Source organism: Castanea sativa, chromosome 1, assembly GCF_040712315.1.
Source record: "Castanea sativa cultivar Marrone di Chiusa Pesio chromosome 1, ASM4071231v1".
NCBI lineage: Eukaryota > Viridiplantae > Streptophyta > Magnoliopsida > Fagales > Fagaceae > Castanea > Castanea sativa.
Window position 1 is genome coordinate 85,990,609 of NC_134013.1, and position 25,890 is coordinate 86,016,498.

Sequence of the window (25,890 nt, forward strand, 5' to 3'; positions counted from 1 at the left end):
TTAAAAAGTTGTACAAAAACAAAATAAGTTAAAAGCTAAATGAAAAAGCTTGTGGCAAAGGAACAAGAAGTTAATGTTTGTGCCAAAACATTGGCAAAGAATGGACAAACACCCCCTAAAAAACCTAAACCACCCCATCAGCCACCACCACTAGTGACATGGCAAAATGAGTCAGAATTTTCTGACTCGCAACTTGATTGACTCGTTTAAAAATGACTCATTTTGATCTGCGACCCGATTGACCCGACCTGAACCTGACCTGACCCGTCCGTTTTGCCATGTCTACCAACGTTGAGTAGATTGAGATTGAAGTGTAATTCTTATAAAATATTTACTTATTCTTCTTCACTTAATATGTTATGTACTCCATTATAGTTTGTCATTCTTTACTTGTCACCTTCATTTTCTCTTTCTACTTTAAACAGATCGAAGATTATACCAAGATTAGCTTCTAGAAAGCTGGGACAAGAGTTGCACCAAATTTGGGTATCAAGTATTTAGTGGTAATTGTTAATTGGTAACAGTATCATCAGTGAGAATCTAATCACAGTTAAGGAACTCAGAAACAATTGACATATTGCATCTATTTCAAAAAAAAAAACTTGTTTGAAAAATACAGGTCAACTTAACTCGTTCCGCGACTCGACTCAACTCGACCTGCAACCTGATTAACCCGTTTTAAAATGACCCGTTTTGACCCGCGATCCGATTGGCTCAGCCCAAACTTGACCTGACCGTTTTGCCACGTCTAACCACTACTGCCGTCACCAACACCGATCCTCCACCACCACCAGCCTTCGTCGACTTCGTCAACGACCAACCATCACCTTTGGCCACTAGCCTCCACCACCACTAGCCTTAACCAACGTCATCAATGTCCGACCACCACCTTTGGCCACCAGCCACCACAATCGCCCCTCTCAATCCTACCAATCACCATTACTCCACCACCAAAAAAAAAAAAAAAAATCCAACAGATTTGGAATTCATAAACAATCCAAAACATTCAATACCAACCATCCAAAATTAATATATTCTTTGAAAATTTAATAATTAAGACATATCTGAGAGATTTTGATCTGAGAATGACAGAGTCTTTTTCTTTTTTTGTATGACGGTGGTTCTAGATCTGTTGCTGGTCACAGCGACTTCGAGGGTGGCAATTGCCGGCTGTCGGCCAAGTTTGGTGGGATGAAGGTTGGTGGTAGGGAGGTGTTTGTGTTTATTTTATTTTATTTTAGGTATGTAAAATAAATAAAGAAGTCATAATGGTATAATTTAATTAATTAGGTGGATATATAGTAAGATTTGATTTGTGAAGTGCAGAGTGAAGCAGACAAAGTGAGATAGAAAATTTGAACTCGTTATATGAGGACGACTTCTTGTTTGTGCATGTATCTGTTGCCAAAAATAAAAATGCCATTTCCAAAAATGAGAGAGAGAGAGAGAGAGAGAGAGAGAGAGGCCTCCAACAAAATGTACTTCTATTTCTTCCTTCTTCCTCTTTTTATTTTTTTCTTCCTTTGAAGGAATTACTTTTTTTTTTTTGAAGGAATGTCTTTGAAGGAATTTCTTGGTAAAAAAACAATTTGGACTGACATGCATATGATCAAAAGAGAGCATTGCTTTTGCGCATCATGAATGTAGAGCACTAGAGCGCGTATTGGGAATTATACGAGAGAAAAGGAACTAAACTTGCACTTGTGAGTTGTGATGTGCGTGACTCCACAACTTTCGGTAACTAGTGTTCCAAAATGTCACAATATATGGTCTCTTTTCTTTTGAGCTTTGATAATAATAATAATAATAATAATAATAATAATAATACTGCATCTAGCGCTTGATATATATGCTTTTGAGTGTGGTTTTTTTTTTTAGAACCTTTTGAGTGTGGATTTGAATCTTAAATATCTTCTCTCAAAAAAAAAATCTTAAGTATCTCTATTTTTATTAGAGTTTAGAAATATATATGGATAATTTGATAATAACAACAAGTGAGAAAAAAACTGAATCTTAAATATCTCAAATTTATCTAACTTGTGATAATTGAGTTTAAAAATTTTGTTATCATTCTCTTATTAGCTCAATAGCTTGATTTTATAACAAATTTTAAATCTGTTGCAAAGATAACACCTTTAAAGAGACATCAATTAAGTAGTTAATATAACATGTATATCATTTTACTAAAAAAAACTTGAACTTACAAGTTTGAATCCAACTATATTATTTTAGAGATTAAATTATACAAGGACTTGGCATAAACCCTTTTGTGGCGTTTGGTACGGGGAATTCACATTACTCTTGGCATCCAGATTCCTAGGAATGTAGCTATTCCTATGTTTGGTTTCATTGGGAGATTCTCAGGAATGTGAGATAATAATGTTTGGTGTATTCCCAGGAATCTTAAATGAATTATTTGTTTTTTCCATTTTGTCCTTAGATTTGAATGTGAAGTACCAAGCCCTTTAAAAAAAAATTCCTTTAAATAAAAAATATATATAAACTATTAATTAGTCCTTTAAAAAAATATCTTACTCTAAATAGATAGATAAAAAACATTATATAAACTATTAATTAGCAACACATTCATTAAAACTGTGATCTAACATTTCAAAATGACAAGAATAATACAAAAATAACTATTCGCAGAGTTATTTATCATATTTATGTTGTTTTGGCGGAAAAAGATAAAGACAAGATAGAAGATATTGATAATTTGTTTTATAATTTATCTTAATTGCTTAAATGATAAGGAAACAGGATTAAAATTGTCAATTTATAAAAAATATAATTTTTTTTAAGCTTAGGAATCTGGATTCCCACCTGTTTTAAAGGGAATCCACATTCCTACTGAGAGGGGTTTAAGGATTCCCTTGGCATCTGATTTCCTAGCATAATTTGCAAACAAATATAGGAATCTTTAAACATTCCTAAGAATCCTAAAATATTACCCTGTACTAAACGCTACCTTTAAGTGTAATAAGGACATGCTGCATCATTAAATTACTAAAACATAAATACATATAATAACATTTTAATAAATATTATATTTTGTGTATTAAAGAAAATGTTGATGTGGTGTTATTAAGTGTGGTGCGATGTATTGAATTTTAAATAAAAAACTAAAATGACAATCTCTCATTAGAAACATAAATTTTACACCCTATCCATACTAACTCATTATATCAACTAATTCTCTTGTAATTTTTATTCAATAGGAAACTTTGTTCGTTTTAGCCAACAAAGTCTTGGGTTGCAGAGCCGGTGGGAGAAAGATGTTGGAAATTTGTTACTTTCCTTTGTCATCGCTCAAATTGATCAATTACTCTGAAAACTAGCGGTCCATTTTTTTTATTAAGGTCCGTTTGGATATAACTGAAAACTGAAAACTGATAACACTGTAGCAAAATAATTTTTAAATGTGTGCATAATATAGCGGGTCCCATTTTAAATATAAAAAAAACTGAAAAGTGCTGGTACTGTTTATGAACAGTACATAAACAGTACAGAACAGTGAGAAATAGTGCTCTTGTCGGCTGGTTGAAACCTGTGCAAGAAAGAAAAAAAAAAGAAAAAAAGAAGGGAAACACTGAACGCTGGACGCGTTCAGCGTTTCCCAAACGGACGCTAACATAACGCTTAAAGTAGTGACACGTTGAAATTGATGGACCGATACAATTCTCATTTACGGTCTATTTTAAATTTCCTGATTGTCAGTCAATGTTTGATTTACGGCCCATTGTATTTTGGGAACCCACTGATAAAAGTTTTGTCCAGGGTCAAAAAATGGTAATAAAGTACAGGGACTAGTTGCTTGACTTGGCTTAGGTGGGTCACGTGGGTGCATGGTATCCATGCCCTATGCCAAGCTTTTATAGTAGACAACTAGCTAACTTTGGAATTTTCTTTTTTTATATATAAAAAAAAAAACCTAACTTTGGATTTACTTTAGTATAATAATTGCAAAGCATAATTGTCAAAATATGAATCATATTGTGATTCGATTTTTTTTTTTGTATTGTGTATAGTAAGAATCACAAACACTCAATAAAAATTATAAAAAAAACTATAAGTATATTCATTATAAATTTTGAATATATTCAACTAATAACTAATTTATTCATCACTTATATAATAATATTTAATAAGTTAACTAAAAATAAATTAAATTAGCATGTTTTTATAAGTTATAACATACATATTCAAATTGACTAAACTTAAAAAGTAATAATACATTACAAATAACCAAAAATAACAATCTTTTTATCATATTCATCATCTTGCTTAATCAACTTCATCTAAGTCAATGTTATTATCATGTTCATCATTTTGCAAACTTATCTCTTCCTTGAAATTTTCTTCATCATCATCAACTTCTATTATATCTTCTTGTTCTTTCCTTTTAATAATTTTTTTTAAAAAAATCTTCTTGGCATTTTAGTTTTTTACACTCATAACAATTATGAAAAAATATAAAAATAATTATATTTTCAGTTAATATCTTATTCATAGTATATAAAATAAATTTATAAATATGAAAGTGTAGTGTAAATGTTTAGTCAGGATTTTGTAGGAGAGAGAAAAAATATATTAAAAAAAACTTATGGACATGCTATTTTATTAGGTTAAATTAAGTAATTTAATAATTTTGTGTCAAAAACGAGTCTACCAACATGTAAGATTCAAATAAAAGTACAAATTTAAACCTTAAAAAACTCATTTTAAAGCATATGTTCACGTATCGTATGATACATGTGATTTTACGATATGATATGATTTATACAATAAGCATACTATATTGGACGATTTATGAGTACTTTCAATACGAAATTTTTTACACTCAATACAATACATATCATATGATACGTATCGCATACTGTACAATACTAACAACAATGATTGCCCGTTCAATTACCATTTAGATGTTTAATTAAAAAAAAAAAAAAAGACCATTTAGAGGATGTAAAAAATGAAAAAGGTTAAAAGTTAAAAAACTTATCCAAAATTTAGGGTTAAAAGTGAAGATTTTAATTTTAAATCTCAATCTTTGAAAGATAATTGCATCATAAAATAGTCATCTCAATTTGTCAACTTTTGTACGGTGTCAAAAAGAAACATCTTTGGGGAATTTTTTATTTATTTATTTTTTTTATAATTTTACCAGATGAGCTCATCATATTGCTTAGCATTTGGTTAAAGCATTGACATAAGCTTCAATATAATTTTAGTCAACTTGGTGTAAAAATCTGTATCATCCTCAAGATCATAAAAAAAATTAAAAAAACCTGTATCATCCTCAATATGTTTTTTTCTTTTTTCAATTTCTCTCTCTAATCTTTTATATCCTCCCCATATCGCATATATTACACAAAGTTACTTTCACACGGAGCACACAAATTGTTCACCATCCCCTTCGCGACTAGACCATCGTCGCCCACCACCCACTGCAACCCAACCTATACAAACCACCATTTTTTTCCAGCCAATTTCTCCAAACCCACTTCAATCCTTTCATTTATATACTTCAAATCACCTCAATTTCCACATAAAACCCAATTCCCCCCTTAATAGAAGGCCTAAACCCAAAGCATCCACTGTATACTTCATCAATTGTGACATGTTATGTATCTTTCTTTCTTTTTTTTTTTTTTTTCTTTTTTTTCTTTTTCATTTTAAACTTTGTTTATTTTATAAGGAAAGTGAAAAAAAATCTGTTGCAAGTTGTGATTAGTAAAACATATAAAAAAGAAAAAGAAAAAGAAGTACTACGTCAACAACGTTTTCACAATGCTTTCATAACAAATCCTAGGTGGTAAATTGTTATTAGTTTTAATTTAAACATACTACTAAAAATAACTATTTTTTCCACCAATAACAACTTATCACTTATAATTTGTTTTAAAAACATTGTAGACATATCATTTCTCTATAAAAATGATGGAGGTTAAATTGCAAATCCCACCCTAAAGTTTGATGGTATTTGGATTTTACTCTTTAAAGTTTGAAGGTGTTTAGATTTTACTTTCTAAAGTTTTGAGGTGTTTAGATTTTACACCATAAAGTTTCAAAATTTAGGGGTGTAAAATTTAAATACTCCTAAACTTTAGAGAGTAAATCTAAATTCTAAAACTTCAGTATGTAAAATTCAAACACTCTCAAACTTAAGCGGTATTCAAATATAAAATTTTAAAATGTAAAATCTAAATACTCCCAAATTTTAGAGGTGTAGTTTGAAATTTAGCCAAAAATGGACAAAAGTTGTACTTGTATTCTGCATCAATATAATTAAGGTTCCATATATAAAAACGAAATGAAGTCTGCCCCTTTTTATCTATTGAGTAAAAGCCTAAAAGGTTTGAATCGTTTGATACTTTCGACTTTCGAATGCAATGACGTTTATTCCCTGAGGATTACAATATTTTTATGAACCGATTAATTTATGTGGTACCATACGTAGAATATGTTCAATAACGATTCCTTTCAAGTAAGGTCAGAATTCAGAATATATTCAGCAAAAAAAGAGGTCAGAATTCAGAATATGCGCCAATAATGTATAGAAAATTCAGAACCTACAAAATTATACTAGGGAGAATGCATCTGATTCATAAGAGCAGCTCTTATAATTTACTATATATCACATCTTAAAAAAAAACTCTTAAAATTTATTACTGATAATTAGTTTAATTTATTCAGTTAGTTGGATTCATAAAATTATCAATAAACTACTTTCTCTCTTATGAAAAAAAAAAAAATTGTAAAATGTGAGGTTATGAGTTCAGAACTTATTGAATAAGTAGTTATATACCAATAAATCAAAAAAAAAAAGTTTAATTCTTAAAATTGGAATGTATTACTGTGAATCAAAGAGTATTCATCTTGTCTATTTTATAGTTAATTGAATTGATATCGGATAGTAAAACAATAATTAATAAGTATAAAAACAACTCAAACTTGTTCATTATATGCCAACAGAGACACATGAGTACTGTATAATAACTAGTTCTGTTAATTGATGCCTTTAGGGCATTTATTAATCGACAATTTTAGGAAGATTTCGATACTACTTTCATGAAAAACAAAAAAATTATAAAAAAAGTTAATAGCTTTTTTATTTTCTCATAAAAGTTTTTAAAAATATTTTATAAATTAATACCTTTAAAGCATTCGTTAACTTTTCCCTTAATATTATCAAAATTCTGAGTACTCCATCTATCTTGATTTTTATAATGTTGTCAATTTTAATTGAAACTCTTTAATTAAACTTTTCCTTTTCTTCCTTCCAATCTATTCTGGTCACATGTTCATTTTGTTGATGTCTTGCTGCTTTTGCACACTCAAAAGTCCACTCCATACACAAAGAGTGCTTCTCGCAATAAAACAAATTGCGTCTCTCTCTCTCTCTCTCGTTAAGGCCAAGCTTAATTACGCGTATAGCCAAGTCCAAGCTCTATTGTTTAATTAATTTTTTTAATATGATTGATTTGCGCTTTGGTTTTGATTTCGTGCACAGTAATATTGGAACCCAAGTCCTATTTGTGTTTTGATTTAGGCCAAGGCAACATAGACCCTTACATGTATATTTATATTGAATATTATACAGCAAATCATATAGTGAGTGTGAGAAAGAGATGGTGCTACAAGCTCTAGGGCAAATACAAAATGATGTTATTTATTCTTTGTGAGAGAGAATCAAGGATGTACTTGAGATTTAGGTCTTGTGAAAATGCATGTGTGTTGCTATTATATTCTTCTTATCCTATAGTAGAACTTTCTTTGTCACCGCTTGTAGGCATAGGTAGGGACATATCCACTCTTGGACACCCTATCAATTAATTTAGTATATATATAGATATTCATTTTATCAATTTTGTTTTATAAAATTATACTTCACCTTTCTTAACAATATCATTATTTCTTTTGAGAGTCATACTATAACCGCAAACTTTTCTCCAATATTTTTACAAATAATTGAGATAGCAAATTTATTGGTTCGTACTTGAGCCTACCATTTACATCATTTTTTTACATTACAATAACTACTAACCATATCAGCAATTCATAAAAACATTTGTAATTCTATAATTTTCCTCATTTTAAAGGCTATAAAAAATGTAGAGATCTAAAATCTAAAACAAAATATATAAGCTCGGAAAAATTAGCCCAACAATAAAAATTATCAATAGAAAAACTATAAAAATAAAATAAATCCCGATCAACCAGATTTACCTAAAACAAACAACTTAAGCCTTCAAAAAATTTTAAACAAAATAATTTTGTTCTTACCCATGAGCAGTACGCATCAAAGACACTAAAATATATATATATATATGAACAGCTAAACAATAGAGTTAGAGGCCGACTCCGTTGCACTTAGACAACAACAAAGCCGTTTTCCATAATTTTAAGTCCTGGTTTCGTCCCTCAATACATATTATCAAATCACGAAAATTCTTTATCTAATTTTCTTCTCTGATCTTTAATCTTGCATATTTAAACAATTTATTACTTTATTTTCACAACAATATTTGATTGATTCGAGTTATAATTAGCTAGGTCACGTTTAAACTTTTTTTTTTTTTGCTGAGAAGTCATGTTTGAACTTGTTATTTGTCAAAGGCTCTTGAATTTTGGTTGTGTGCTAAATTAGAAAGTCAAATTAAGTGTCGACCAGCTGCGTGTAAATTTTGACCATTTCAATGCCTTCATTTCTATTGGCAATATTTCATGTGGTGACCCAAAGAGTTGGGGAAAAGATAACGGTACAGCCTGACCAGATAGTCCCTATGAGGTCAAGTTGGATCCGCTCTGCCTTTTTGACCTTTCTCTTTTACAACGTGAGCATCGACCACAACATTAGAACATTAGAAACCAAACAACTGTTACCACGATCATAAATTCAAATAGACGCACTATTTCTTTTTATCACCTACATTACGATCAGGTAAGGTAATAAGTTATGATAAAAATTATTGACCTAGCAGTTTTAAAAAAACAACTAGTTTCATTTATGAGTCTCATTTATAAAGATTACTTCCGTCTCTACATTGATCTATAAAGCAACATAGACAAAAAAAAATTTCACAACATTTATGGGTCTCATTTATGAGTTTGTAAGCTTTAGTTTTCTTTTAGGTACACCACCGGCCTCACTTTTTACTAACCACTTATTTTTTTTGCTGAATTTTACTTACCGCTTATAATTTATAATTTGCGAAATTATCAACTGTCACATTTTTTGGTCTCTTGTCTATAAAAATTAAAATATGAAGAACCCATTGGGATGGTTCTATAGAGATTCTCATGGTCAGCGTGTGCATCTACAGCCTGACTTTAATATGGTTCTAGGTCACTTGTTCTCACTTCGTCACCTTAATTTTAAGGCTTTTTTTCTTTCTTTTTATTTTTGGTGCTGAAACGTAAACTATCATTGAAAAGGAAAAAAAAAAGAAGAAACAAAGCAACAACCAAAAAACAGCTACACATGCTAGCAACCCTAAGCAGAAAGCAAAGCAAAAGACAAAAAACACCAAACAAAAATACTTAAAGCCTCTCTGAGAGCACTAGGCTTAGAAGAAACACTTCACCATTCTACACTATATTTTATAAAATATCAATTTTCATAATTTTTTTAGTTGTTTTTCTTTTTTTACATAAACAACCATTATCTATTATCTTCCTTCATTATTGAGATATGTAAAGAAAAAAAATAAATATGAATAATGCTAGCGTAAATTTACATTGAAATTGTAGAAACTTTGCAAATTTATATATTTTTAGATTGATTAATGTGAATGATTTTAGAACTGAAATGTGTGAAATTGAACCCTTTTTTGTATTTTGCATTGAGAAAATGCTCTAACCTCATTGGGTAAAATTCCATGTTTTCCAACACTGAAATCTATGGATCTACTTTGAGTACTGATTAAAGTCTTTGAATTTGAAAAGAAAAAAATTAATGCTGACAATGTATCTCTTTGAGTCCACTATACCAAACACCCAGCTCATTAGTACATTAATTGTTTAATAAGCCACAACTATCTCAAGCACTCAAAATTTATTCTTGTTCAACTTATTTCTACCTCACTTTTTAAATTTTAAATACATACGAAAAGTAGGCCAACAAAAATAAACTAATTCAGAGGGACCCTTCACCTCCATTTTAGATGTAAATAGTCACCTAAATCTAATGTGCCCTGCCATACGAAATGTAGAGTTATCTTATTTAGTGATTAGTATTATGGTGTGGACGTTTGGTGCGTTTGATTTTAAGAGCATTGATCAAAATTTTAAAGAAAGCGTTTATATATGAAATTATCAACAAAAAAAAAAAATGAGAACGTTGAAGAATAGTTGGGAACTCCTTTAATTCAAGAAAACAAAGTTCAATGTTAACAATTTTTTTGGTTAGATAGTTGCGCAATAAGAGATTTAAGCCATAAACGTCTTAATTGAATATTAAAAGAGATTAGTTGATAATTAAAAAGTTGGGAAGGTTTAATGTTAATATTCATTCAAAACCGGGAAAAAAAAAAGATACGAATCATACGATTGACCATTGGAGTTGCTTGAAGAACATTTGTTGATGATCGTTTTAACGAAGAATTTGCACAACTTCAACTCAACTAAACCAAATCTCTTTTGAGTACCAAAGAGTCATCTCTTTCCCTTTCCAATTCTCTTAACTTTCTCATTTATGTTGTAAGTTGGAGATAGTTTTCATAGTTATTTTGTAAAAGTGTTTTGCTACTTTTGGATATTGTAAGTAGAGCTTGAATTTCTCAATTTAATCACACTTCAAAGAATTTGAAGGATTTTTGGGCTTGTTATAGCATTTTCGGCCATTTTTCTCAAATATGTCCCAAACAACATTATACAGCAAAAAGAGTAGGCAAGACGCTGGGGAAAAACATCTATATCCATTTTAATAGGCTATCTCTTTAGATTCTAGACAATATAACTTGCCTGATACTTCTGAAGTTGCTGCTATTATTGTTGGAGATTTAAATACCGAAAATTGTGAAAGGGATATTATTGTTGGAAACCAAAGTTCAGGATTGCAGCGTATATATGGGAGTCATTTGAGCTATATGGCTTTACAATATCCATTGCTTTTCCCTTATGGCGAGGATCGGTATAGGTCTGATATACCTTATAAGAATTTTGATGGAACAAGATCTAAAAAAAGAGAATCAATAACAATGAGGGAATACTATGCTTCTAGACTTCAACAACGATCTCATGAGGGTAACACATTGTTGCTTGGTGGAAGGCTTTTTCAACAATTCATAGTCGATGCCTATACTTCCATTGAAGAGGAAAGATTACAATGGGTAAGACAAAACCAACTGAAATTAAGATCTGAACTATATGGTGGGCTTAAAGATGCTGTGCTTCGTGGTGATACAAATCCAAAAACAATAGGAAAGCGGATAATCTAACCTTCCTCTTTTACTGGAAGCCCCAGATACATGGCTCAGAACTATCAAGATGCAGTGGCTATATGTAGAAAGGTGGGATATCTAGATCTGTTTATGACATTTACTTGCAATCCAAAATGGTTTGAAATCACTCAGTACTTGGAATTTATAGAAGGCCAGAATGTTGAGGACCGACCAGATATTATAACAAGGGTTTTTAAAATAAATTTGGATGAATTATTACATGATTTGAGGCATGAATCCCATTTTGGAAGAGTCATTGCAATAGTATACACAATCAAATTTCAAAAAAGAGGACTTTCGCATGCACATATTCTCCTTTTCTTGGATTCAAAAGATAAGTGCCCAAGTCCAGCAGACATAGATAGTATTCTCACAACAGAAATACCAGATCCACATGAAGATCCAATTGCTTATGAAGATGTAAAACAGTTTATGATGCATGAGTCATGTGGATATGCAAACCCAAGATCACCCTGTATGGTTAATGATAAATGTACAAAACATTTTCCAACAAAAATTTATGAAGAGACAACTATCGTTGAAGAAGGTTTCCCCATTTATAGAAGAAGAAATGATGGGAAAACAATAGTAAAAATTGGAATTACTTTGGATAATCGGTATGTTGTGCCATATAATGTAGACTCACTAGTAAAGTACCAGTCACAATTGAATGTGGAGTGATGCAATAGATCTCGAACGATCAAATATTTGTTTAAATACATAAATAAAGGACCAGATAGAGTCACAATTGTTTTACAAGAGAATCTGTCAGGTACTGATAATGACAAACAACAACCAAGCATTGTTGTTGATGAGACCAAAGCATATTTGGACTGTAGGTATATTTCAGCTTTTGAAGCATGTTGGAGAATATTTGAATTTTCGATTCAGTTTCGAAATCCACTAGTTGAAAGATTAAACTTTCATTTGGAAAATGAAAATCCCATTTTATATCTAGAAAATGCAAATTTGGACAACATTTTACAAAGGCCAGAAATCAAAGACACAGTTTACCGAATGGATGAAAACTAATGAAGCTTTTGAAGATGCTCGTGAGTTAACTTATGCTGAATTTCCTACAAAATGGGTATGGCATAAAAATGTTAGGCAATGGAAACGAAGAAAAGGTAGAAAATGTATTGAAAGAGTATATATTGCTTACCCTTCAAGTGGAGATCAATTTTACTTGAGAATGTTGCTTAGCATTGTCAAAGGCCCAAGAAACTTTAAAGAGATAATGACTGTAAAAAATATTACTTATCCTACTTATAAAGATGCATGTTATGCACTTGGGCTTCTAGATGATGATAACGAATGACGTGAATGCATAATTGAAGTTGCACATTGGGCCAATGGCAAGCAATTACGCCAACTATTTATTACCAGACTCATGTTTTGTGAAGTATTTGATCCTTTAACTTTTTGGGATTCTAATTGGAAAAATCTTACCAAAGATATACTTAATAGACAAAGACACATCTCCCATTTTCATGATCTGATATTATCTGATAGTCAATTGAAAAATTATGGCTTATATGAAATTGACCAAATCCTCCAACAATATGGGAAATCTTTGAAAGACTATCCTCAGATGCCTCAGCTAGATGTAAATATTCTTATTCATAAAGGAAATAGACTTATTGAAGAAGAAATGTCATATGATATAGGAAGTTTACAAAGAAAACATGAGATCTTGATATCTGGCCTCAACAATGAACAAAGAACTATCTATAATTCTATAATGGAAGCTATTTTTTCTGAAAGTGGGGCATGTTTTTCATCTATGGTCATAGTGGAATGGGAAAAACATATCTTTATAGAACAATTTGGCTACTGTAAGATCAAAAAGAAAAATTGCTCTTGTAGTTGCTTTTTCAGGTATTGTTGCTCTATTACTTCCTCGTGGCCGGACAACACATTCACAATTTCACATCCCGATTAATGTCAATGATGAGTCAACTTGTGAAATAAAGCAAAAAACACAAACAACAGAACTTCTTTTGAAAACAAGTATAATACTTTGGGATGAGGCACCAATGGCACATAGAAATTGATTCGAAGCTGTTAATTGCAGCCTTCAAGATATACTGCAAATTGAAGATCCAAAGAATTTGGAAAAACCTTTTGGTGGTAAAGTTGTGGTTTTAGGTGGTGATTTTTGACAAATACTTCCAATTGTGAAAAAAGGGAAGACTTGAAGATATTGTCCAATCTGCAATTTGTCTGTCACATTTATGGAATTATTGTCATGTCTTTAAATTACAACAAAATATGACACTTAACGTAGAACAGTATGAGTGAAATGCAAGAATCATCTACACAAGACTTTAGTGAATGTATTTTAAAAATAGGTAATGGTGATTTGGGAGAAGGTGATGGTGACAATAACATTACAATTCCTCATGATCTAATCATCCAACCTATACAAAATCCACTGGAAGATATTATTAATAGCAAATACTCTGATGAGTGAGTTTATGACTATAAATGAGCCAAGTCAAACCGAGTATTAAAATTTTAGGCATTTTTATCTAATTTTATTTTGAATACAAGCTCAAGCTCATAACCAAATAATAAACAAATTTTTTTCACAAGTTGAGCTTGAACTGTTCATAAAAATATTGATTCATTAATTTATAGCCATAGGTGAGTTAACATAGATCCATTTGTTTAGACTATAAGCGTTTAATGAGAGATTTCCTTTGTAAAAAAGTCAATGGTCAATCAGTTTAGAGGTAGGGGTAGGGCTGAGGGTGGAGGTGGGGGAGTGAAGTTAATATTTGTAACACATTGCTATATTTTAGATTAGCTCGTTTAATAGTCGAATCTAAACTTAGACTAGAGTTTAACTTGTTTTTAAACAAATAATAAATTTGTCACGAGTTGAGCTTGAACTATCCATAAACATATTGATTCATTAATTTGTAGCTCTAAGTGAGTTAACATAGATCCATTTGTTTAAAATGTAAATGTTTAATGAGAAATGTCCTTTGGAAAAAAAGTCACTGGTCAATCAATTTAGGAGTGGTGGTGTGGGGGGGGGGGGGGGGGGCGGGGGAGGGCATGAAGTCAATATTTGTAACACATTATTGGGGAGTGAAGTTAATATCTGTAACACATTATTATGTTTCTGATTAGCTTGTTTAATAGTAAAGTCTAAACTTAGACTAAAGTTGCTAAACAAATAATAAACAAGCTTTTTCATGAGTTGAGCTTGAACTATTCATAAACATATCGATTCATTAATTTATAGCCCTAAGTGAGTTCACATAGATCCATTTGTTTAGATTATAATGATTAATCAATTGGGTGTGGGGGTGGGGAGGGGGGAGTGAAGTTAATATTTGAATTTTTTGTAGTTGTTTTTTTTCCCTGTAAACAAATTTGAGGTGAACTCATTCTAATTATTAGAGATATGTTAGCTCAATGTTTAAATGTGATTTTCACTTTCGCTAGTTCAAGGTAGGTTGCCTAAGTAGAGGTTGTTGTTAACATGAGTATATAGAGTAGGCTAAATCCTAAACTAGAAGGATTGTGGTTTAGCCTATTACATTAGGCTAATATCTCTAACACTAATTATTATTTTTGTTTTTTAAATTCAGTGTGTGTTTGGGATGAGCTAAATGTTTCAGCTTATCTCTACTTTTAGTTTATTTTTGCTACTATTTATAGGTCTCACTGCACTTTTTGATACTATTCACAGGTCTCACTGCACTATTCAGCTAATTTTTACCTTAATTTACAATACTTTCAACAAAAAGTTTTCAATTTCAGTTAAATAAGTTGTTATTAAACGGACACTCAATTTAGTTCACATTAAAATTTAATTTGACATAGATGGATTCAAGGGAAAAAAGAACGTGTCTAGAATTTATAGATGGTGAACAAATTCTTTTGTGCATCACTCATTTTTTATTTGTTTTCATGTGATTATGTGAAATGTTGCGGGATTCATTATGCATCACATCATGTAATATATATATATAATAATAATAATAGGTAAAACAGAGAGAAAATCCAATTAAATTTCAAATTGGAATTCAATTAGAGTCTAATTTTGCGCCATGTGTCTCATCTAATCTAAATGTTAGAATTTTGTGCCAAGTGAGTTAATTTAGTGTAAAAATTGTATTTCAATTAGAGTTTAATTTTGTGCCACGTGTCCCATTCAATCTAAATTTTTAAAATTTTGTGCCAAATTAGTTAATTTAGTGTAGAAAACGAGGAGTCCAAAACATAATTATATAACTACAAAAATTTCAAATTTATAAGTCATCTATAAATACATACGTACATACATACACACACACACACACACACACACACACATATATATATATATATATATCTATATATAATAATATGTAAGCTGAGAAAAAATCCAATTAGATTTCAAATTGGAATTAAATTAGAGTCTAATTTTACGCTATGTGTCCCATCTAATCTAAGTTTTTAAATTTTTATATCAAATGAGTTAATTAAATGTAAAAATTGGATTTCAATTGGAGTTTAATTTTGTGCCATATGTCCCATTTAATCTAAGTTTTTTAATTTTTGTGTCAAATGAGTTAATTTAGTATAAAAAAGTGGAGTCCAATATAAGTAAACCATAAAAAATATAATTTTTGAATAATTTTATATTTATGAGCCTTTTTTTGTATAACTAAAAGCAGTTTAAGTTTATGAGTCATATATATATATATATATATATACACACATATATTAATAGTTAAAGTTAAGAAAAAATCCAATTAAATTCTAAACTGAGTCTAATTTTACGTCATGTGTCTCATCTAATTTTTAAATTTCTGTGTCAAGTGAATTATTAGATGCAAAAATTAAAAAGTCTAAATTCAATTAGATTCTAAATTGAATTTTAATTGGAGTTCAATTTTGCACATGTGTTCCATCTAATTTTTTTTAATTTTTGTGGCAAATTAATTATTGAATGTAGAAACAGAAGAGTCTAGATCTAATTAGATTCTAAATTATATATATGTAATATTGATTGTTTTTAAATGTATCTGTGCATATGCATGGGGTTACACACTAGTACGTATTAATGTGGAAAAATAAAAGATAAGTGTAAAAAATAATTTCCCTTAATTAATCAATATTCAATAAAATATGTAGTTGTGATCAAATGGTGTTCTTTCCTCTTTTAGAGCATTAGTATTGGGGCTTGTAAAAGCTCCAAAATGGTATTTTACAATTCACAGACACTAAAATGATGCTTTATCCAGTTTTTATATCCTTAAAAAATTTACAATACTACTACAGTAGACTCTTATATATGCAACTTATTGTAGTAGCTTGTATTTATTTATTTTATTCCGTTTTATTCATTTAGCCTCTTTCTTTTGATCATCTTGTTTCCCTCTTTTATTGACTTTGAGTTTTATAAGGTTTTGAGTTATATTATTGGGTCATGTTAACAAGTATTCTAGGGACAATAGTTAACAATTCATTTTAACAAAATTTTAACACTACTTTTATGAGAAATAAAAAAAACTGTCAAAATATTAATTGTTTTTTTTTTCTTTTATCATAAAAACTTTATTTTAATGAATTGTTAATCATTGCCCTAAGGGCATCTGTTAGCACTTTCCTATATTATTTTGCTGTCTAGATATATTATTTTGATATGTTATATGATAAAATAAAAATTGAAATGTTGAGTGTATTGTAAAATGATATAGTATAATAAATAAAGTAGTTTTGAGATGGAAATATGAGATATTTTGTAAAAAGCGGATGGGAATGCTTTTAGATAATGACTTTACGAGAAAGTTTGAGCCTTCCTAGAAACATGTGAAAATTTGAGATTATTAATTATTTTTTTTAAAAAAATTATTATTAATAGATACAATATAATTTGAACTTATGACATTTACTTGATGATATTAGTAGAGTTCAAATTCTAATTCTCTTATTCAATGACAAGAGACTTTATTAGTTAAGTTAAACAAGAGACTTTATTAGTTAAGTTAATTTAAACCCATGTGATTAGTAATTAACTAATTGTTAAGATTAGGATTGCAAAAGTTTTTATTTTTTATTTTGAGAAGGAATCGATGGACTAAAGCTTGGGTCAAGCTTCCCAAAATATTTGATTCATTTACCGCCGGGTCAGGTCCGGTCCATTAGGATGTTGTTGTGGCACGGAACCCAAACCATAAGCGTGCTTCTTTTGAGGCTTGTGGGCCTGTCCCTGTGGCGCCATGCGCAAAAGCGAAAAGCCCTATCGAGTCACAATCCTCCGCACCCAACAAATTCAGTGAAACAACTATCACCCAACCAAATACCACCACGTCGACAACACTGTCCAAACACACCAACATAATAGGTAGACTGTACAAAACCTCAGTACATCCAACCACAGCATACCCAAACCCTTCGGACTTAAATCAGCCTTTAAGTCTAATTTAAACTACCACCCGTGACTGTGAGTGTCAAATGAGTGTCCCTCCAAATCAAAAAGTCCAAAACGAGTCCGTTTCAGATATTTTCATTTCCATCACCTCCAAACGTTTTTTTTTTTTTTTTCAATTTTCAAAATTTTTTCGTCGCTCCGAGGTCAGATCTAACTGAGAGAGACTCTCTCATTCTCTCATTCTCTCTCTCTTTAAGCTCTCAACAATGCCAGCGACTGACGCAGACTTCGATCTTAGAGTACGATCCTTCTAATCCCTAACAATGCTCTTCCAATTCTCTCTCATTTTCTCACTCTAACTCTCTCTCTCTCTCTCTCTTCTTCGCAGTCACCTCCTCCTTCTGCCTTCACAACCGGGTGAGTATATATACATACACCACGAAGTATATCTATATATATATCTGCATTTGCATTTTGATCTCTCGCTCGCTCTCTAGGGTTTTGATCTGTACTTGTACTTCCGGAGTGAGTTTTCTGTATCTATCTGTCTTTGTGTGTTACCTTGCTGATTTCTAGGGTTTTTGATTTTGTGTTTGCTTGTTTCAGAGAGTACGCATTTGCTGATGTTGGAAACTTGGACCACTGCTCAAAGTACTTGAACCAAACGCTTGTTACGTATGGATTTCCGGCTTCGCTCGATCTCTTCGCCAATGATCCGGTGAGTTTTCGTTTTGATTCCTTCGTTTTTTTTTTTTTTTGCTTTGATTCAATCGAAACTTATGTTTGTTTGTTTATTTATTTATTTTAGGTTTCGATCGCGAGGACTTGCAATTGTATATACTCGTTGCTTCAGCAGAGGCAGCGCGATGTTGAATTCAGAGACTCTGCTAACGAGCAAAGACAGCGGTACTGTTGGAATTGCTATAACATGTTCAATTGCTTCAAATTCACTTTGATTCTTTTATACGAAATGCTGCATCTGTGTCATGTCTAGTTCATCAAAATTCGGTTAAATGATATTCGTTTAGATTGTGCATTGGGGAAAGTTGATCTGTCCTGGCGTTTACTTTTTACGAATTTGATGTTCATTTTCATATCCATTCATTCCTATAGGCATATTGTGTGCTTCTCTGGCATTGCTGTAGGAAGTAGAGCTTTAACTATGTAGCTTTAGCAGAAGAGCTTCTGTGATATACAACTTAACTGAAAATCTCTTTAGTGTTTGGCAAATTACCATGGGCGGCCCAACAAATTTGGATGGCTAAGGCGATATCTTTAAATGAGGCCTTTTTGTTATCACTTAAATAATATTTAACTAGTATTTAATATCATAATTTTTATAACAAAAATCTATTCCTTTTATTTCATAATATGTCTTTTTTTTTTTGTTGGAAAAATGCTAAAGCTATAACAAATTTTACTAAAAAAAACTTTCAAATGATGGAGAAATGAATGCGATTAGTGACACTTTAAGAAGATAATAAACAAGTATTTAAATGAATGATGTTGGGGATATTATAAATTTTACAACATGAGGCTTACAAAGATGTATTATTAATCACAAAAAAAAAAAAATCAAAAATGCATTTAATAAGTTATTAACGTCCATGTATCATATTAATTGTCATATCAATTTGTAAAGTTTGCAAGTAAAATTAATAATATTTCTAGCATTTTCCTATCTGAATTATTTTTTGCGATTAGTGATACATATATTTGTAAGGGAAAATGCTAGAGATATAAATTTTTTTACAAAAACTTTTACAATCTAATGATGTGGTGAATGCTTATAAATAAATAAAAAAGTGATGTTATCGGTAGGCTCAGATGAGAAGCGGTAAGAAGTTGGCCACAATAATAGTTTGTAACTATAACATTACTCTATTTGTAATACCCATGTATTTAAAGTTGTATTATCTCTAACATTACTCAATTCTTTGGAACTTCTTAAAAGTAGAGGAAAATTATAAAACTATTTTTTTTTCCTATATCTCCATTTAAATATATCAATTTTTGCCCCAAAATTTTGGGCCTTCCTCTAGTAAGGGGCCCTAGGCGGTGGCCTAGGCCTAGGGCCGGTCCTGCAAATTACAATGAATTAAAGTTCAAGATTTATAGAGCATGAACGGAGAATTGTAGAACTTTTTCCTAAAGCTCTAAATTTCAGCTTTAGTGCTTATTTGTCAATGGTGTAGGAAGTAGAGCTTTTGCGGTATAGAATTTTATCTGAGAAGCTCTTTGGTGTTTTAAGTGTTTGGCAAATTACGGTGAATACTTCTTTAAAGTTCTAGATTTACAAGTATGAATAATGAATTATAGAGATTTTCCTAAAAGCTATTTTTTAGTAGGCTGCCAGACACCCCATTGAAGCTCTTTTATGTTAGACAACCAGACGAACACTTAGCCATATGGTTATTTTCAGCTTTAAGAACCCCTTAAAAGCTCTTTTATCGTGGTGAACTAGTTGCTATTTCAAACCAAGCACCTGATTTTAGTCCATTTGTAATGGCATACGTGAACATAATAGATGGTGGCATTGGGGAAGGTTTTACATTCAAATTTTCCCGAGTGAAAATGGGAATTTTAGAAATCCTGTTTCCAATATATTACTTATTATTATTATTATTATTTTTTTATGTTATAGGCTACTATCAGATATATCAAGATTAGAGGCTAAGGTTGAGAGGCTTGAGGCACAGATACAAGCCAAAGATAGGGAGATAGCAACCATTACACGAACGGTTAGGAATTCACTATTTTGTCAAACTGAAGTTGTGTTATCTGTTTGATCCTTTTGTTGAGATCTTTTGGTAATTTTATATAGGAAGCCAAAGCCACGGCAGCTTTTAAGGCCCAGATTGAAAAGTTACAGCAGGAGCGAGATGAGTTCCAAAGAATGGTAATTGGTAATCAGGTTAGGACGCTGATGTATTGGAGTTCTTTTGCTATCTACTACATGAAATCAAACAAATCCTGACAATATTGCTATCATATTTTGATGTTGCAAAAGCAAGTGAGGACTCAACAGATACATGAGATGAAGAAAAAAGAAAAAGAGTATATAAAGTTGCAGGTGCAGTATTTTCTAAATGCTTTTTACTACTGGGAGTAACCTATAGTTGTTCATATAGTAGGATTTTTTATAAATTGTTTAAGATAATTGATATTGGCATGTGGAATCATTATGTTTTTCTTCCAGGAAAGGCTAAATCAAGTGTTGATGGAGAAAAAGAAGGAATCAAGATCAGGCATGGAGATAATGAATTTGCTTCAGGTATTTATTGGCCGGCAATAGTGATAGGACTACTTATTTTTTATTTTATCCATCTAATGATTTGTATACATGTCTAAACAGAAAGAAGGGCGACAACGTGGAACATGGAATGGGAAAAAGGCTGACAATGATTTCTATAAAAAGATTGTATGCATCTGGGTTGGCTTGTTTATATTATACAGCAACTAGATTATTTACTATTAACATACTCTTTGCAGGTGGATGCGTATGAGGCAAAAAATCAGGAATTGATGGCGGAGAATACTGATTTAAGGGCATTACTGCGATCAATGCAGGTATATGTTACTATTCTATTAATGTTGTTAAGGTTACCGTTTTGGGTTTCCATCACTGCACTCCCCGCCACCCCCCCCCGCCTTTTCCGGCGGTGATAAGTGTGTACTTGTGTGAATGTAATATCTATATGAGTTCAGGATTATATTGTTTCTTTTAGAAAACTAACAAATGTGATGCTTGGTTTTCGTTGCCAGTGTATTGAATTTTATTGTTTCATGACGAAGTACCATTGAAGATAATCTTCTTTTTAATACACACATGCCTAAATTAGTAACTTTTAGCTAAAGAGACCTAATTTCTTGTACAAAATTGGGCAGGTTTGCTAAAATAAAATCCTTTAAGTATTTACATCAATTTACAAAACTAGAGAACATTGCATTGTTACTATAATATGCAATGAAGTGTGGACAGTCACCAGTATAATTCTTCAACACGGTCACATGGTATCTCCCAAAGTTTCAACAAAGTTTTATTACAAATTACATAATTTCTAGCACTATGCCCATGCAATGCTCCGTGTATGGATTAAAAAGAAAAAAAAAAGAAAAGAAAAGGAAATGAGGGCATCCACTTGGCATAAGCACATGATGTAATACAAATTTTTTATTATATAGTATATGATTTATTTAAGCAGTACAGTTTGTTTATGTTAGTAACAAAAAAAAAGAAAAAAAAAAAGAAAGAAAAGAGTGAAAAAGCCTTCAATAATTTTTGTTGTAGTTTGTGCAGTTGCAAATGTGCATGATCCATCCCACCCCATAAGAAGCTTTCATTTCTTTTGGTATGTCAATGGGTTTTTACGTCCGGTAGGCATGACTGACTTACAGGTGGATATGCGTGATTTTATAAATGCTCCTAATGGGTTGTCCAAGCAATCTTTGGCTGCCAATGAAAGAGTTGATACTGACCCCTCGCAGTCCCCATTAGGAGGGAAGACGGTATGAAAACTTTTTAAAGGATGAAGTGTTTTCTTTTGCTATGCTATAGCACTGTATATAAGATTTAAGAGTTCATGGCTTGCAGGATGTCTTTGACCTGCCTTTTCACATGGCTAGAGATCAAATAGAGGAAAGCCTCCGAAATAAGATGGCTTCCATAAAGGTACTTCCCCCCACCCCACCCCCGCTTCCCCCCCCCCCACCCCCACCCCCACCCCTCCCAATTTCCAGCTCATCACGTGATTCCAAGATAAGCTGTTAACATGATTTCCTTTTTATGCTTTGGAAATTGAAGGAGCGTATGGGTCAATTGCAAGATGCACAAAAAGATGCAGAAGTTACTTCTGAAGCAACTGAAAGGGAGCTTGAACTTGAAGCTCAACTTGTTGAGGCAAGGAGCATAATTCAGGAGCAGGTACTATTTATCTCTTTTTATGCAAATCAGAGATTGGATGTACTGCATTCTTCTTTGGATTATTATCTAAATTAGATGAATTTTTTGATTGTCCGCTCCTTGCTTATCATAATGCAATTTTTTTTAGTACCTTCCAAGTGAAACGAATATGTTATTAATATAAAGTTCATTTCCTCTTTGTATGTTCATCCCCTATTATTCTGTCCATTGAATTTAGCATAGTGTCTTGCTTTCCTCATTTTGTAGCTTAAAACCTATAACTTCCTATAACTCAAGTTTTTTGAGCATGTATCCTAATTAAATCTAAATACTTTACACACAGCTAGGGGAATCGGTTTATTTAACTCTCTTTTGAGTTGTCACATTCAGAATCTAAATCTATAAAGCTTGAATTTCTTGAGACTTTGTACAATGATCCATAGAAATGGTCTTAGGTAGGTGCATCTTTCTAAGTATGTTTCCTACTTCCCAAAGTGACGAAGAAAATTATGATGTTAAAAAGTCTTATCAGTGGAGTTCGTAAAACATATTTGATCTGTTCAACAATGTTTTTCTCCATTCCAATTCATATAACTAGAGCCATGATATTTTTTAACTGCTCACTTTTTAAATATTTAACAATCTAGTACATTCCTCCCTTATTTATTTGTTTTTTGGTTTGATGATTAGTAGAAACACAATTATTCTCTCATTTCAGGCATCCATAATGTCTAAACATCTTGCTAAGTCTGAGAGGCCAAGGTATTCCCCATATCCCTTACATCTTTTGTTGAAATATTTTATATATTTATGCTGGAGACTGGATGGTATTAATATATTTATATATATTAATTCTGATAGGGATTCTATCATTTCATCACCTGCTGAGGTATAATTCATTCATTCTGTCTCTTCTTCTTCTTGTGATTTGGTTTCCAACAATGAATCTGTAAATTTGATGCTAGTTATATATTATTTGAATTTTTGTTGCATTGTGATAAGTTCTTGGTTGTGTTTGGAGCTTACAAGATTGTGCTTTGATGGTAGAAAAGTAGCTTTTTGAAAATAATATTTGACAAGGGTGGTCTTAAATTTGTGAATTGATTAGGATGTAATATTGAGGGTATTATGGAAGTCTCCTGTGCAAGGGATGTTGATCATTTGCTCTTTTCTACTTTAAAAAAAAATTCTGTTTTTTGTCAATTGTTAAACCTTATGAAATGAAAACAAATTCTGAGATTTTGGTTCCAGAAGGTTATCTGTTTATGACTCATAAACTTATGACCCACCTTGTATACTCAGCCCACTAATTTCTGAGTAATTATTCTATATTCTATAAGTACAGTGACATGATATTCTCTCTCACATCAATGGTGGATCTTACTAATTAAATTCATGGGAGGATCTACCATTCAGAGGATGGAGTACCACGTTTCTTACTCTGGGAATACTAAATAATTTTCCCTCATTTCTGAACCCTAGTAGTTGGCTACATACCAATAGCTCTATAATTAATGTATGTGCACCTGCATAAGGGTGGATTTTGTATACAATCTAGGTAAATATTGTGCAAAGATAGACTGCAGCAGCTGCTGCAGCCATGCTTTGAAAGTTTGGATTGGAGGTTTGTTGACAATGGCTGCTTATATCTACTCCTCTCTTCCCTTTCTCTGCGTGCACTTGTGTTTGATACAGGCTATTTAGAACATCATCAGTATCTTGGGAACTTGAGCTTTCCCTTTAAAAAGAAAGAATAAACTAATGTAATATATAGATACTAGCTACGAAAAAAATCAACTTATTTAATTGTGCTGTCAAACATAACAACCACAATTGTGGTGGTGTTGGTCTGACTTAAGCCTATTTGATGTTCAGGGAGTAAGAAATTGACATGCCAGGCAAAAATTTGGGCCATGTTCGAACTGAGGTTTGCCATATTTGGAGATGAGTTGCAGCTTGCAAGCTTGTATTTTTGTATACTTATTCCTGATTGTAGTATACAGAACGATCCTTACGTTTGTAAAAGCTAGAATCGGTAGTTTTCAGCTGTAATGTTATTGTAATTATGTATCTAGATTTCCCCTAGTGATGTATGCTTACAAGTGCTTTTATCAAATCATTTTCGGTCAGTAATAACTTAGTAAATTCAAACTTATATAATGCTGTTGGCAGGTGAATTTAATATTCTTCTAACACAAGTCCTATGATCCGGGTTCTTTAGCATCATAATTTTCATTGCCCTTGAAAAGACCTGTTACGTTTTGCTATTTCCTGTTAGCCTTTGGTAGGTTGGTACCTGTAGTTGCTCTTAATGGATCTGAATCATAATCCAATGACAAAATCCAACATATTTTAATGCCTCCAAATATTTACAAAATAGACATTAAGGATGGTAGCCCATTTCATATGGAAATTCTGCATACCTACCACGGGGAATGATTAGAAAAATTGAAAACTGAGAGCCCTTTTGGTTTATGAGTTTCCATTGCCCAATTTTCAGTTTTCATCACTCATTTTTCAAAGTTTTGTGGGCTCCACACCAACTTTGTTTGGATTAGTTTCTTAACTCAATTTTTATAGCTCAATATTCAAAAAAATGAGTTTAAGTTATGAAAATTGAAAGCAAATTTTTGTTGTTTTCAGTTTTTGAGAATTGAGTTTCAGTGGCATTTTTGTAAAATTAAGCAAATAATGGAACCCACCTATATGACTTTTCCCATCACATAAAGTCTCTCTCCAAAAATCAGTTTGGCCTCATTTCTTTTTCTCCAGCCTGTTGTCTCTCCTCCCTTTCAACCTAGAGCTCTCTCCTCACCAAACCTCCATTGCTCCTCTATAAACCACCACGAGCCATCGTGAGATGGCTCTTAATTGAGTCTCTCAGTTCAAGTAGCCCAGATTAGTTCAAGCTTAGTCTCATTTACTCCGGCCTTTGCTCTCTCTCTCTCTCTCTCTCTTCCCTTTTGCTAGATGTTGATGCTCATTTTTTGAAAAGCCTAGCAGCAGGAAGAAGTCCAACAGTATGGGCAAAAGAGAGATGATGGGTTGATAGGAAAAAACCATTAATGGCAAGAATAATGGATCATAGGCCCATAAAATAAATAAATGGGTCTTGAGAAAAGCAAATGGGTCCAGAGGAGCCCAAAAGAGGAAGTAGTAAATCCATGGACATT

The 25,890-nt window shown here is 31.7% G+C and overlaps 3 protein-coding genes across 4 annotated transcripts; all 3 read left to right on the plus strand.

Annotated features, from left to right (window-relative positions):
• Positions 1–9,263: 9,263 nt before the first annotated feature.
• LOC142636182 (uncharacterized) lies at positions 9,264–11,438 on the plus strand. The gene is made up of 2 exons (XM_075810306.1): positions 9,264–9,345; positions 10,942–11,438. The coding sequence occupies exons 1-2, from the start codon at positions 9,264–9,266 to the stop codon at positions 11,436–11,438; spliced, it is 579 nt and encodes a 192-aa protein (XP_075666421.1).
• Positions 11,439–11,468: 30 nt separating this feature from the next.
• LOC142636188 (uncharacterized) lies at positions 11,469–12,122 on the plus strand. The gene has a single exon (XM_075810319.1). The coding sequence runs from the start codon at positions 11,469–11,471 to the stop codon at positions 12,120–12,122; it is 654 nt and encodes a 217-aa protein (XP_075666434.1).
• Positions 12,123–17,886: 5,764 nt separating this feature from the next.
• On the plus strand, positions 17,887–24,847 carry LOC142622500 (uncharacterized). Of its 2 annotated transcripts, XM_075795980.1 has the most exons (16): positions 17,887–18,113; positions 18,203–18,231; positions 18,421–18,532; positions 18,623–18,720; positions 20,459–20,555; positions 20,639–20,728; positions 20,825–20,887; positions 21,014–21,088; positions 21,170–21,235; positions 21,307–21,384; positions 22,213–22,323; positions 22,409–22,486; positions 22,619–22,738; positions 23,436–23,479; positions 23,579–23,606; positions 24,593–24,847. In XM_075795980.1, the coding sequence occupies exons 1-16, from the start codon at positions 18,081–18,083 to the stop codon at positions 24,605–24,607; spliced, it is 1,137 nt and encodes a 378-aa protein (XP_075652095.1). In that variant the 5' UTR covers positions 17,887–18,080; the 3' UTR covers positions 24,608–24,847. The 2 variants fall into 2 exon arrangements, with proteins under 2 accessions (XP_075652095.1, XP_075652096.1); XM_075795981.1 differs by lacking the exon at positions 23,579–23,606.
• Positions 24,848–25,890: the final 1,043 nt, after the last annotated feature.

Bases quoted from the DNA above. Each gene is read 5' to 3' on its own strand.
- LOC142636182 (XM_075810306.1), top strand. From the start codon at position 9,264: ATGAAGAACCCATTGGGATGGTTCTATAGAGATTCTCATGGTCAGCGT. The intron at 9,346-10,941 runs GTCACTTGTTCT...CTATCTCTTTAG, and splicing joins TGACTTTAATATGGTTCTAG to ATTCTAGACAATATAACTTG.
- LOC142636188 (XM_075810319.1), top strand. From the start codon at position 11,469: ATGGCTCAGAACTATCAAGATGCAGTGGCTATATGTAGAAAGGTGGGA.
- LOC142622500 (XM_075795980.1), top strand. From the start codon at position 18,081: ATGCCAGCGACTGACGCAGACTTCGATCTTAGA. The intron at 18,232-18,420 runs GTGAGTATATAT...TGCTTGTTTCAG, and splicing joins CCTTCTGCCTTCACAACCGG to AGAGTACGCATTTGCTGATG. The intron at 22,739-23,435 runs GTACTATTTATC...CTCTCATTTCAG, and splicing joins GGAGCATAATTCAGGAGCAG to GCATCCATAATGTCTAAACA.